Genomic DNA, 13497 nt, shown 5'->3' with positions numbered 1-13497 from the left:
GGCAAAACGAAGACTGAAATCAGCCAGTTGGCGCACTCGTTGTTATATACGCGAAGTCCAACCGACGAAAGCCTCCGATTGCCTAGTGGTGAGTTTACTGAAAAGGAATCCAAGCAGGACTCCAGGCAGGATATCATCAGGACTTCGGGCTCCGCGGCGATTGAGTTGTTGCCACAGTCACAGTTAATGGTTACTTTTCGTGTGTGCGGAGGGCCCTCGAATGCAACAGTTTTCTGTTAGTAATTACTTGGCCAAAACTAGGCAAAATCCAAGTTATAAATTGGATCAAAATAAAGTCAAGCTATTTCTTAATAATACAAAATAAAATAAATAGGTTTTTTCTTAAATACTGAAGGTTTTTAAAGTTTTTTAAACGTATGCAGTGAAAAAAGAACGTCTTCTGGTTTATGCAAATATATTGATGCATACTTTTTGACACCTTTTTAGGTGTAAATAAAAGTATGGGTATATTAAAAAGAGTTCAAAACATTTATTATTGCACCAGTTCTTTTCCGTTTTTATGTTAACATTATCCAGTTTTCTTTGCCACAACATCTCCTATTAAACAAAATAAGGGGTGAATTATACTGCAACGGTAACAGTGCTATAAATATTTATCCGTTCAGTGTTACCTTACATTTTTCCACCCACTCTGTTGATTCCACCCCCAAATATGTAGTATGTTACAGACCTATTTTAACCGGCAACAGGATGTTACTAAAAGTGTTGTTTACAATGAGGGGATAAAAATAACAGTATAACACTGTGGACATCGAAACGGTTAACATAGTGAAAAGTAACATGCTGCAAAAGATTGACTGCTTAAGTTTACAGTGCTTAAGAGTTGGTTTTTCATTGATGTTAACGAAGCCCACTTGCAAAACAAAAAAATTATTTAATAAATATTATTTTAGTTCAAATAACTCTAAAATGAACCAACTTTCAGAAAGCTAAAAATGGTTGAGAAGTATTTAAATATTTTATATATCTAAGGACACAAAAGTACAGATCTTTTAGAATCGAAAATGGTTTTATTGCAACCATTTCCTGAACAACTGGAAAAGGTGATTTAAAAACACAATCAAATTTCGCCGGGCATTTGGAAAACTATTTTAAACCGCATAAATATTGTATCGAAGGCGAAGGAAAAACAACTGGAAAAATGCTGAGAGAAGCGCATAAATAACACAGCGGGGTCATGGGTGGAGGGAAAAACGGGGTAAAGGGGGCGTTGGGCACGTATAAAATACACGGGTCACCAGCGACGACGAGAAATAAATTGTATTTAGTTGTACAATTTATGGTCCCTATGCAGGGGGTGGAAAAAGGGGGGGGGGGGTGGGCACATACTTACACACATGCATAATTCAATGCAAGATGCGAAAGGGGGCGTGGGAAAAGGGGGCATGGTGTGTCTATCGATGGCTGCATCGCCCGGGGCGACGTTGATTTTGCTATAGCGCACTTTGGCGGCATGTCCTTTGTTTCACTTTGTTATTTTGTTATTTTCAAATTATTTATTGGCCAACGAGCGGCGGAGATGCAGCCACAGCATCAGGAGCTTCAGATCCAGCTAAAAGTGTACACTGAAAGCAAATAGTATGTATTACATTGGTATTTATTATTTTTAAATCTCAAATTTTTGGTGAAATCTTTTATAAAGGTGTCGCAAAGTATGCAGCAGTAAATTGGCATAAACCAGAAGTTCTTCTTTTTTACTGCATACTTTCAGACACCACCAATAACACTATGCAGCATCAAAAATTTACCTCGATGGATACTATATTTTTGGATTTGTTACGAATTCCAAAGTTAAACTGCGTTTTCCAAAAAGTTCACCGACGCAAGGATTCTTAGCAAAAGGACCTCAAAGTTCGAAAAATTCCAAAATTGGCCAACTTTCCAAAGCTCTCAGAGGCAAACGGATTCATGGCTTGGTTAGATGCTAAAGTTTTATAAAATATACACTCTTTATCTTTCAAACCCCATACTTTGAATAATTTTAGGATTTTTATTAAGGGAGAAACAAGTTTTAGAAAACATAGTCAAAAAACATAAAAGTATACAGCTGCGGTCAAAATAGTAGTAGTGTTGCCGTCATGTGTTTTTAAAAGTTTTTTGTTGTCACTTTTCTTATCCAATTAGTCTAATAGTACAATTATAATCAATACAATATCACCAGAAGAAGATGAATTACAACAACAAACTTTTAAAAACACAGGGCGGCAACACTACTACTATTTTGACCGCAGCTGTACGTTTTTAAGTTTTTTGACTATGTTTCTGGAATCTATTTCTGCCTTAAAAAAAATCCTAAAATTATTCTAAGTATGGGGTTTGAAAGATAAAGAAGGTATCTTTTAAAAAACTTTAGCATCGAATCAAACCATGAATCCGTTTGCCTCTGAGAGCTCCGGAAAGTTGGCCAATTTCTTCATTTTTCGAACTTTGAGGTCCTTTTGCTAAGAATCCTTGCGTCGGGGAACTTTTTTGAAAACGCAGTTTATCTTGGGAATTCGTAACGAATCCAAAAATATAGCATCCATCGAGGTAAATTTAAAAAGCACTAAAAATGCTGCACAGTGTAATTATAACAAATGCGTTTTTAAGCACTTGGTTAAACAATTTTCAAAAAAACCTTTCTTTCTGTGTGGTTTTTCGCTCAGTGCTCTACCAGCTGCCTTCGCCAGTTGAGCCGGGGCTAATGTGTAATTCAATAGAGTAAGTAATGTGCATCAATTTTCAGCTCAATAACGCATGGAATACAAATGCGAAACATGTGCAAATATGTGCGCGCTCTTCCACACAGACAGCGACACAGCAAACATCCGCAGAAATAAATATCTAATAGCGAAATGGGGGGTTCTAAAGGACCTCCCAGCAAGGACGAGTGCGAGTTCGACATTGTGTGACGCGTTTCCGTTTCCGTCTTGCGGTTCACTGCTGTTTGCTTTTCGCCCTTTGCTCCTTTACTCTCTCTCGCGTTTATTTGCTTTTCGCTGTTGTCTTTGCCCCGCTGAGGAAAAATTGCAATGGTTTTTCGGCAATTGTTTTTCTTTTTAAATGTGTGCAGCCAGCGATCGTGCGCGAACTTCGCCCTGAGTAATGTGAGACCTTCAATTGTGTGGAAAATTGAATTCTGCGGCCAAAATGCCTGAATTTATGAGCATGAGTGGGCGGGGCATACCATCATTTGCATAACTACACTTTATTTGTCCACCAAATACCAACACAAGCTGCTGGCCACTTGGCGCAAAAGCAAACAGGGAGAACAGGACATTCCGGATGCCAAGATGCCAGCCTCCTGCAGTCAAGTGCATTGTGGCAGGCAAATAAACAAACAAAGCGAGGGGAAACTGCAGACAGGACCTGCGAACAGGACATGCAAATAACACTGGACACTCACTGTGTACCCAGTCTTGCAGGGATGTGGCCTTGTGGGTGGTAAACTTTGACCCATAAGCTAGGCTGTTTTTTAGAATCCTCTGCATATACTAAGCAGGTGTATGTGGGTTTTTCCTTCTTCAAAAAAGTAAGTTTAAAAAATTGTTGCCTCGTGGAATTCTAAAAATACATTGCATACTTTTATGCACTTTTATAAGTGACTATGAAATCTTAATATTATAATTACTAAATAATTTATTATTTATTTTTTGCCATGTGATTTACTACAAATATTAAAATATACCGTGTAGCAGAAAAGTCGTCTTTGAAAATGAATTTCATACTTTTATACTATACATAAGCACCTTCATGGGTGACAATAAAATCGTAATGATTTTAATTATATAAAAAACTTATTTCTAATTAATATTTTTTGTAAATAAATACAACAGGCTTCATACTATTCTACAATTCTTCGGTTCTTAAAAAATAACTTTAAGCTTACAATGTTGTTTAGCCATAAACTACAATTTGAGCGGACTTAAGCCGCACATGGTGTTTAAAAAACTGACCGAGTCTCCTGCCAAATCGCGTAAATCGCAATTGCCGCAATATATCGTTGCTTCCTCTCCGCTAGCTGTTAATTAAAAATGTTGCCAGCCATTTCCCATACAAGTTAGACACCGAGTGCACGAGCATACGAGGATTGCCCAGAGATACATAGTCGTGTAAGATTTATACCGGCTAATGGAGGTCGTCCCTTCATTTAGAGCGGGAAAGGCGGAAGCGACCACAAGAATTTCAATTTGCTCAAGAAATTGCGGCCGCAAAGTGAGTGCCGAAGTGCAGTGAAGCCCATGAAGACCAAACGCGTGTGTGTCTATAGTCTATAGCCTGGATTGCCTGTCAGGCGGCCAAAAGGGTCGAAGTCGAAGTCGATTGCCCCATGGACTTGGCAGCTTATCCCAATCCAAATCCGACTTCTCCGCCTTCTGACCACAATTTACACCACACGGCTGCAGCTCATAAATTTTCCCAAGTGGAAAATTGCTCAATTTATAACTGTGGCGCGAGGTGTTGATTGCACTTCGTTGGGCGCCAGTTTTGCACACACTCGAAATTTGCCACCTGATTGGATTTGGATTTGGATGTGGCTTGGGAAGTCACCCACTTATTAATTTGTTTATGCGACTCTAATCACTCACACCCAATCCTGAATCCTAAATCCCCAAAACAAAACCGCAGATCAACTTAAGATTCAGTTCATGAGTTGTCTCCCCTTTTTTTTCGCCCGCTCAGTCAACAACAAATGTTCGAAAAATTTGTTAACATCAAAAAGTACATTAAAGGCTCAAGGAATGCGCTTTCGTGCGGAAATTGCTTACGTGCGTGGCATGAACAAATGACATCCCGCGCCGTCCGTATAAGACTCGTCCTTTGGTCCACAGTCCTTCGTCCTTGGCGAGCAGCCCACCCCCTTTACTGAATTCTGTGGAACTTGTCGCTTTGTGGCCCTCAGCTCAACCATTGGCCATCGGTGGTGGATTCGGGCCTTCAGATTGCTACTGCGCATGCTAGCAAATAGTTGTGGCCTCAACAAGTGTGTTGGATTTCCCACAGAGCCGGCGAAATTCAGCGGATTTGTGGAGACTTTTCTTCTGACTTCTGGTGGTAACCTGCTCTTCCTCCTCCCTGCTTTTTCCCCCAGTTGACAACTACTCGAACGGCTCACGTAGCTCGGCTGTCGAAGCTGCAGCCACTTCACTACAAAATAATTAAAAATTGAACACACAGAACTGCGGAGCAGACAAACAAACGGCTAGCAAATGACACTCGCCACGGAATGGAATGGAATGCAATGCGATCTGCCGGCAGGCGACACTCCAGATACATTACACTGAGAATAATTGGATTATTTAATTTAAGTAAGTGTCATTTGAGCTGGGGAAAATTGAATATAGATTAAGCATCATGACCAATTTTCTAAAACATTTTTTAACCATCTTTTTGTGGATAGAAAACAACAACATCCTGTTCTTATGTGGAAATAAAAGTTTTAATGATGATAGAAAAATAATGATAATAATAATTAATTTTAATTCTTAATAAAATAATAATAAATGTCACTTAAGTTGAATAGCTCAGGAATTCTTTAAATTACTTGAAAGACAATTTGAAAATAGAATTTTCATTACACTTGCATTTTTTTCAGTGCACCGCACTCTATATTGTCAGTTGGCATCATCATCTTGTTGTTGTGTTTTTGGTGCTGGCTGCTGTCGCTGTCGTTGTCATTGCTGCTCATTTTACACAAACCAACAAAGGCCAAAGGCGACCCAACACGAACACGGCAATCTCCCCCAGCAGGAGCTGCTTGCTCCTTGGTCCTTTGGTCCTTTGGTCCTTGATCCTTGCCTCCCGCTGATGCTCCTGTTTCTGCTTCCCATCGCCTGCAGCTGCTTAAATAATTTTCGCGATGAGAAGCGAGGTTCGTGTTCGTCAGTTGCCGGATATAAAATGTCAATAAGCTCCAATAACGCAATTGACAAGCTGAGACAGCCTCCTTTCGCCTCGCCAAAAAGCTTAACTGCGGCAACAATAAACTGGAAAATGGCTTCGAAGGACCAAGGACGAGGAGCAAGGGTTAATGCAGTTGGCCAGCGAGGCGTGCACTAACTTCCAGCATCGACATCTCGTGTTGCCCGCAGGATCAGAAAAGGAACCCCCGCCAAGTAATTTCAAGCTTAAGGAAGCTCCAAATTGATTACGGTTCAAATGGCGGGCGTAGCTTTTATTGAAATTTAACAGAAAGAGCGCGAAGACAAATTTCCAACCCCGTTAACTTGTTGATTTAAAACGTTGAATTATTGGATTATTAAAAACAACCATGATCTCGAGCAAATTAACTTGAATGTTTCCATATAACAGTTGCTTTTATTCGACAAGAATCATAAAAAATCTTAATTTTAATAAATGTAATCAAAAATATGTAAATTAAGATGCTTTACAAACTTTTTATTTTGGTTTCAATGCTTTGTATTAAATTATATTATAAATATTTAAAGACGCGCCTCTTTTTGTGAAATCTTAGTGTTGTTAGTGGGCGACGAGGAACCAGACTGGGAACCTCGGGGCATTTCCCTCATTTCCTCAGAGGAGCGTCCGATAACAATTCGTCGGCTTGATTTGGGTGTACGTTCCAAGGACTTGTCCAAGGATCTTCGAGGTGTGGTCCTCACACTAGATACTGGGGTGCCAGCCACGATGGGTTTCTTTTTATTCCACACGCAAATCACAAACCAAATCTCTTTGTTGAAGGCAGCCTTAAAAGTGAGCTGTAAAAATGAAGATTTTAAATATTTCAAATTTATCGAAATTCTAGATATTTTAAATAACCCCATTATCGATTATTTTGATAGTTTCACAAAATAGATACCACTCACCCGTTCCTCCAACGCCACTTGCTGCACGTAGATCAGAAATTCTGTGATGCCGATAAGGAAGGCAATCAGGATGCCCACGTAGAGCGTGTAGAATATGCCGCGCAGCTCCTCGAAGGTCATGTCGGGCGTATCCTTCTGATCGGGCTCCTCGAAGCAGGTGGTGTTGTGATTCTTCCACCACTTCGATTTCATATCGTACAGGGCGCCCCGTTCACTTAGCCTCAGGATGGCCACACTCAAATTCGATCGGTACTCGGCGCCAAAGGGAACAGCAATGGCGTAGTGCTTCTCCCCAAACTTCTCGCCCACGGAGCGCATATCGCAGTTCTGTTCGCGATAGAATTCCAAGGTGGTGGTCTCCATGAGGAACATATAGCCGCCCTTGCTCTTCCGCACCCGCTCGACTCCCTCAAGATTGTCCTTTGTGTAGGCCGATGGGTCGTCGTTGTTCATCAGATTGAAGGCCAGGCGATAGACGGTCTCGTTGGATTCGGACAGAAGATTGTACGTACTGCCGCCGTAGATGGTGCCAAACTTGACCTTCTTCTGGCCACTTAGATCCTTCAGGCCGAGGATGCTGCCCTCCATCTTGGAACTGGTCAAAAACGCAGCCAAATTGGCCGTATAAGAGTTGGCAATGATGATGGCGAAGATCCACCAAGTAGCCTCAAACATTCGCACCTAATATCAAGATTTAATTATGCGATTTAGTAAACTTGCGTTCTCAATCTCACCTGTGGACTCCTCGGAAGGATATCGCATCCTGCCGTCATAATGGAGGCCACAGTCAGCCAGCCAGTATTGTGGATGTGCCACTGATTCTCGAGCACTTCAGGATCGTGATTGCAGGGATGCGGGTTCTCCCAGTCCATCTGGGAGATCCTCGCCACTATGGTCTTGAGAAAGGTGACCACGAACACCGCTATAAGGATCCAGATCCAGACTTCGCCTCCAAAGGGTTCCAGATACGCATTCAGTTCCTTCTCTACGTGGGGACTTTTGTAGGCCAGGATACTGACACCCAACTGCATGAAGGGCACCGTAAAATCGACGGCGGTTTTGCGAGCTTGGGTGATGGTCAAATCGCAAATTCCCATGTGAGCATCCTAAGGTTTAAAAAAATGTATGGTAAATTTTAAAAGAAAGAATGAATACATAATTGCCGAGATAAATAAAAAAGGGAACGTGAATTCTTTAGAACCAAAAATAAACTGTTAAAGTCCTACAAAAATTGCTCAACTATCGCGAATTCTTTAGGACAGTTATTTCTTAGCTTTTAAAGATCCTAGTGAATATCTCAAGCTATTGAGAACGCGAATTCTTTAGAACAAAATTCATATATTTATGAACTTTTTAGAAAATTAATTAAGTTCATTTCTCTAAAATTTTTAAAAATGTATTTGTTAAAGTCCTACATAAATTGCTCAACTATCGCGAATTCTTTAGAACGAAATGACTTTCAAGATCAAATTTTAATACTCACATTGTTAATTATTTCGCCAATAATGCCGTTCCACTGTTTGGTGACCTTGTCCTGCTTACCGTACTGCTGATCGGCAACTGGAACGAAGACGTACTCGAAACCCACCTGCTGGGCAATGGCATCGATAAGGTCGACGGCATAGCCCTGATATAGAGCGTTTCCCGTGATATTCAGTTCCGCAGCAGTTTCGTTGATCGAAAAGTATGGCGGACCTATTCTGGTGGCCACTCGGTAGACAATCTTTTTCTGCACCTTGGCGTCCACATTCAGCTGCGTTATCTGACCGCGCGGATCCCAGATGGCGATGCCAATGCCGTCCAAGGGGTCATACACCTCGATGTTGAACGTTATCCGCTGTCCATCGTCGTCGAACTGCAGGCTACTCGTCCGGAAGTTCGAGCTGTTCACCCCGGAAGTCTGCAAACACAGTCGGTGATACCTTGGATAATTGCAAAAGCAATCTGACTCTGACTTACCCCTTTCATGAGGCGTGCGAGATAGCGACCCATGGCCCAGGTGCGACCTCCGGATGCGGCAAAGTCGCACGTTAGCCTCGGCACCGCCATCCTGTCGGGATAAAAGAAGCTTGCATTCCGCCAGGATTGCGCAAAAAGCTGCAGTGCATCGTGTATCAGGTCGTGGAGGAGAGTGCGAGGCGCTTCATTGCTCTCATAGACGATGTTGTCCCGCTGAGTGACGTAGCCATAGGGTAGGGAGTACTACGAAATCGGGAAATATACCAAAATAATCATTAGACTTAGATAACACTACATTTAAGGGTCTCGTTCGAAAAAGTGATGTTTACAGCGAAAATAAAATATTTTGAAAAACGAGAGGAAACGTTATAGTCCATATTCGTTACTCTGCTAAAGGGAGTGCGATGGCTCCATCTATCGGCCATTTAATTTTATCTCAAAACTTTTTAATGTATTGTCCGATTTTAAAAACTTAATCTCCATTTTTACAACTGGGTAAGAATTTCTCAACTGCGCATATGAAATTTAAGATTTTCTTCAAACTCAGGTACTTTGAAGAGTTTGCCTTGGTTATCATCTGTGATTTTTTTGAAATTTTTTGGTGTCCATTTGTGGGCGCTATGCATTTTTGAAGTTAAGAACTTAAAAATTGTTCTCAAACTTCAAATTAGTATATCTCAAGAACGGCTTAGAAGAACAACGTGCAACGTTACACGTTTTTAAATGTGTACTGGGGGAGTTAGAAAATAATTTTCTTAAATTTTTTGTTGTCCAATAAGTATGCATTTTAATTATTTGAAATTTTTAATCGCGCTTTTGAATGTCTTCTTCATCCTATAAAAGAAACTTAACTATCCAAGATTGTCCATCTCATAACCAACTTAATTTACCCAAAGAAACATTTTTGTTCCCTTTCATCATTTCCCAGATATATAACTTTTTATGTGAATTTAGAAAATCCCTATTTATATTTCCAATGAATACAATTCTTACATGTTTAAGCTGAATTACTAAATTACTCACTGATATTATGCACATACATTAATATCATAATTTTACCACCGTCCCTTCATAGCGCCCACAAATGGACACCAAAAAATTTCAAAAAAATCACAGATGATAACCAAGGCAAACTCTTCAGAGTACCTGAGTTTGAAGAAAATCTAAAATTTTATATGCGCAGTTGAGAAATTCTTACCCAACTACAACTTTTTCGAATATCGGGTATAAATATTAGTATATAATTTTTGTGAAACTTTCTAAATATTTTCGAACTCTTCCCGTTTTTTGAGGACTATTTCATTATTAACGAACCCTCTTCTCAAGGCATGAAATTCCATTTACTTACCGCTGGTGGATCGGGATTGACCAAAAGACGAGCAGCGGTTATATTAACTGCAAAGGTTTCGTTATCTGCCGACAGTTCCTCCAGATGATCGGTATAGGTCTCCAAGTTCGTCAGAAATATGTGCTATTTTTGGATTGTTTAAAATTAAATAAGGTTGCAATAAAAAAGTTACTACTAATAACTTACATTGTACTGCCCAGTAAGACCAAACTCTGAGGAGGAGTTCAGGAGATCCACCAGCATGCCAGGAGCACAGTCCAGAACCACTCTTCTCTCCCCCCGAATGCTCTTCCACATGATCCGAAAGTCATCGTCCTTTTGGAACTTTCTCACCCGCACCACTTCGTTGTGAACCTCACGCAACTGCAAAAGATCCTGCAAACGAGCTGCAGCCTTGACTGTGGAAGTTTAGAAATTGTATTAGATTTAATTAAAAATAAATTCACATATGAGTTTAACATGATATTTAAATATTCAGCTTTCTAAGAGAAAAACTATGTCAATCCAAAAACACTAAAAAAATAAATAAAACCGAAATTAATAATTTAATTTGATTTGATTTGAAAAGCGGCACGAAAATCAAAAGAATTATGAGTCTTCAAAACAATGTCAATGCCAATTATAATAATTTAATTTGATATACTTCTGAATACTTCTTATATGTGCAAGTTAAAATTCAATATATATTTGAAATGTTATTAAACAGAGAAAAAGAACACCTATATAATATAAATATAAAAATTACCTAAACAACATTGATTTTTTTAATAAAATTTTAACTAAACATTTTTAATGCCTTTTGAAAAATTATTTACTTTAAATAAAGGCAGCTTGGCATTGCTTTAAAATCAAAGATTTTTTCTAAGATCAATTATACCTTTTGTTCAATGTGTATTTACTTACCATCATCTGCATCGTAGACAATAGTAAACTTGCGCCAACCAAAGTTCTGCACAATATCCGCATAGGCCTTGGACAAAATAACCTGGGATGGGTAGAGATTTACGGTTAGCTGATGGTTGGGCTTCTCCTCCTGCATCTCCTCGTCCGAAACATCGAACTCTATATGCGGAATGCCGGTATTATTGCAAACCAAAGCTACAATGTCTGCGAAGAGAGAGGGAAATATATATATAATATGTTTAGATTAAATACACCAAAGAGAGATTTGATCACTTATACGCTCTGTTGACAAACAAAAATCCAGCATATGTTTTCCCATAGTTTTCTGTGATTTTCTTTTGGCCCAAAAGTTTTTCCCATTCTATTTTGCTTTCGTATTCTACACAAGATTTTTTCCTCCGCTCTCTTACCGCTCGCCGCCTTTGAACTTGGTCCGAAAATAGCCGCGACACCATTATCTATAAGATCGCATGCTGAAAGCGAAAGACTCATTCAGAATTTGGATTTGGACTTCTCTAGTCAGATGATGGATTTACCCTGTTCCTGCATCGTTACACTTCCATCTTCGGGCTTCAGGCGTTTGATTAGCGGATAGAAACGCAGGGTTTGCTCCTCTTCGGGTCCATTGATGGCATTCACCACCGCCAGGAACTCCTTTTCCAGCTCCAGCTCATCGTCGTAGAAGAAGGCACCTGCAGGGGAATTTCAGGTAACTTTTCTTTTCTCTTCTGCCTGACCACATCTCACCAATGTTGATTTGTTGCCCCTGGCTGTGCCACACGAAAAATGCACTCCAAATGCAACAGAACAGAACTATGCGATGCCACATGCCCTCTGCTCCTCTGGAATTTCCACGAAACATTTGCGGCCAGCGGACTGAGCTATTTTCGAAATATTTTTTATTTTTCGTTTTTCATGCGAGCACACACCGGCTGGCGATTCCACGGCAACTGGGAAAGCTTTTCCGGCCATTGGAGATCGAAGGCGACAAGTGGAAAACGGAGATCAGCTGGATGGAAAAGCTCTTTCAGCTGATTTTACTCAGTAAAACAAATTCGACTTTTAGCAATTTATTTTAGACAGCTAAAAAACTAATTCCAAGAAAAAGAATAAAATGCCTAACATAAAAAGTTTGAACAAATTTGTATATTCATATTTTTTCCAAAAAAAAATATTAAATATTTTTGTAAGTTTTTCTAAAGTATTTTATCAAATAAAAACACCTCTTAACGAGGTAAAAAACTAGTGACGACCGCACCTTCAACATACAAAAGTTCTGATATCAGCATTTGTGACGAAAAATTATTACACTCGTCATTAAATAGACTTTCTAATCTTTTCTCATTCGGCCCGCCCTAGCAAACTATTCCAGCCTTTTTCCCCTTACAGGCATTTTCTATTGCAGCGTGACGAATGAGAAAAGATTAGAAAGTCTATTTAATGACGAGTGTAATAATTTTTCGTCACAAATTACGGAATTCCGAATTTTAGCTATTTATAGCTGTTTTCCCGCTAAACTAGCGAGTTTTTCCAAAAGTGGTAAAACAAAATTTTCTTATATCGATGTGATGAACGTCATATCAAATTTTCAGAACTTAAAAAACATATTTTGGACAAGTGGACAAGTGGACAAGCGGACAAGTGGACAAGTGGACAAACTGACAAACAGAATTAAATTTTCATTTTGGGAAGAAGAAGAAAATCTTATTTTGGCTCTAACTTTTGAACGGAGAGTCGGATTTTGACAAATGACCCCTCATTCGACGGGTATTTTCAAAAGGAATACAACTAAAACATTGCGAGGGGGCATCCCCACCGGCCCCAACAGCTCCAAATTTCGAAATTTTCACTTTTTCACTTTCACCGCTCTCTCTCCCAAGCCAATTGATTTTCTTAAAGTCTTGGTATGCAATCCTGTTAGTTTTCGCAATACCTTTCGATAGGTGTATTATTCATTATGATCGGACCATCACAGTAGATTTTCATTTCTTCGTGTATATATAGTAGTCGCCTTCGCACACTTTCCTGGTGCGCTTCGTCACTACATGGACTGCCGTCCATAGTGATTTTTGTCAAGAATATATAAAGTTTTCAGACTTGAAAAATCAGTTTATTGTCGTGTATGCTATAAAGACGGGATCAGAAGTGTTCTGACTTCCTGACGAATGAGCTTCATTCAGTAAAGTGTATGGTGAGGAGACTAGATCAGGATTATCGGGGCTTCTAGAAAACTGAGAAGCATTAGGTATTGTGTACGGTGATGAGCCTGTATCAGAAGGATCCTGAATTCTTGTCGACTGAGCTTCATTTATTAGTCTGTATGGTGAGGAGACGTCTTTAGGAGACTCAGGTCTTGGAGGCAACTGAGCAATGTTCCGACCTACAATTTTTTTTGTTTCCCACGAACCCAAAAATATTCTCCTCACCAAAGAGATGGTTTTGACTGGGGCATCATGGCTG

At 39.7% G+C, this 13497-nt stretch overlaps 1 protein-coding gene across 3 annotated transcripts; it reads right to left on the bottom strand.

Annotated features, from left to right (window-relative positions):
- Positions 1-6428: 6428 nt before the first annotated feature.
- On the bottom strand, positions 6429-12102 carry GluRIIC (Glutamate receptor IIC). 3 transcript variants are annotated; one of them, XM_017159541.3, is made up of 11 exons: positions 11785-12102; positions 11574-11729; positions 11448-11510; positions 11038-11241; positions 10321-10532; positions 10135-10257; positions 8787-9029; positions 8311-8727; positions 7562-7933; positions 6828-7508; positions 6429-6719 (listed from the first exon to the last, which is right to left on the bottom strand). In XM_017159541.3, the coding sequence occupies exons 1-11, from the start codon at positions 11897-11899 to the stop codon at positions 6444-6446; spliced, it is 2862 nt and encodes a 953-aa protein (XP_017015030.2). In that variant the 5' UTR covers positions 11900-12102; the 3' UTR covers positions 6429-6443. The 3 variants fall into 3 exon arrangements, with proteins under 3 accessions (XP_017015030.2, XP_070075844.1, XP_070075845.1); XM_070219743.1 differs by lacking the exon at positions 11785-12102 and having other exon boundaries at positions 11311-11510; positions 11574-11657; XM_070219744.1 differs by lacking the exon at positions 11785-12102 and having other exon boundaries at positions 11317-11510; positions 11574-11657.
- Positions 12103-13497: the final 1395 nt, after the last annotated feature.

Source organism: Drosophila takahashii, chromosome 2L (genome assembly GCF_030179915.1).
Source record: "Drosophila takahashii strain IR98-3 E-12201 chromosome 2L, DtakHiC1v2, whole genome shotgun sequence".
NCBI classification, from domain to species: Eukaryota; Metazoa; Arthropoda; class Insecta; order Diptera; family Drosophilidae; genus Drosophila; species Drosophila takahashii.
This window is presented reverse-complemented; position numbering and strand designations above follow the sequence as displayed.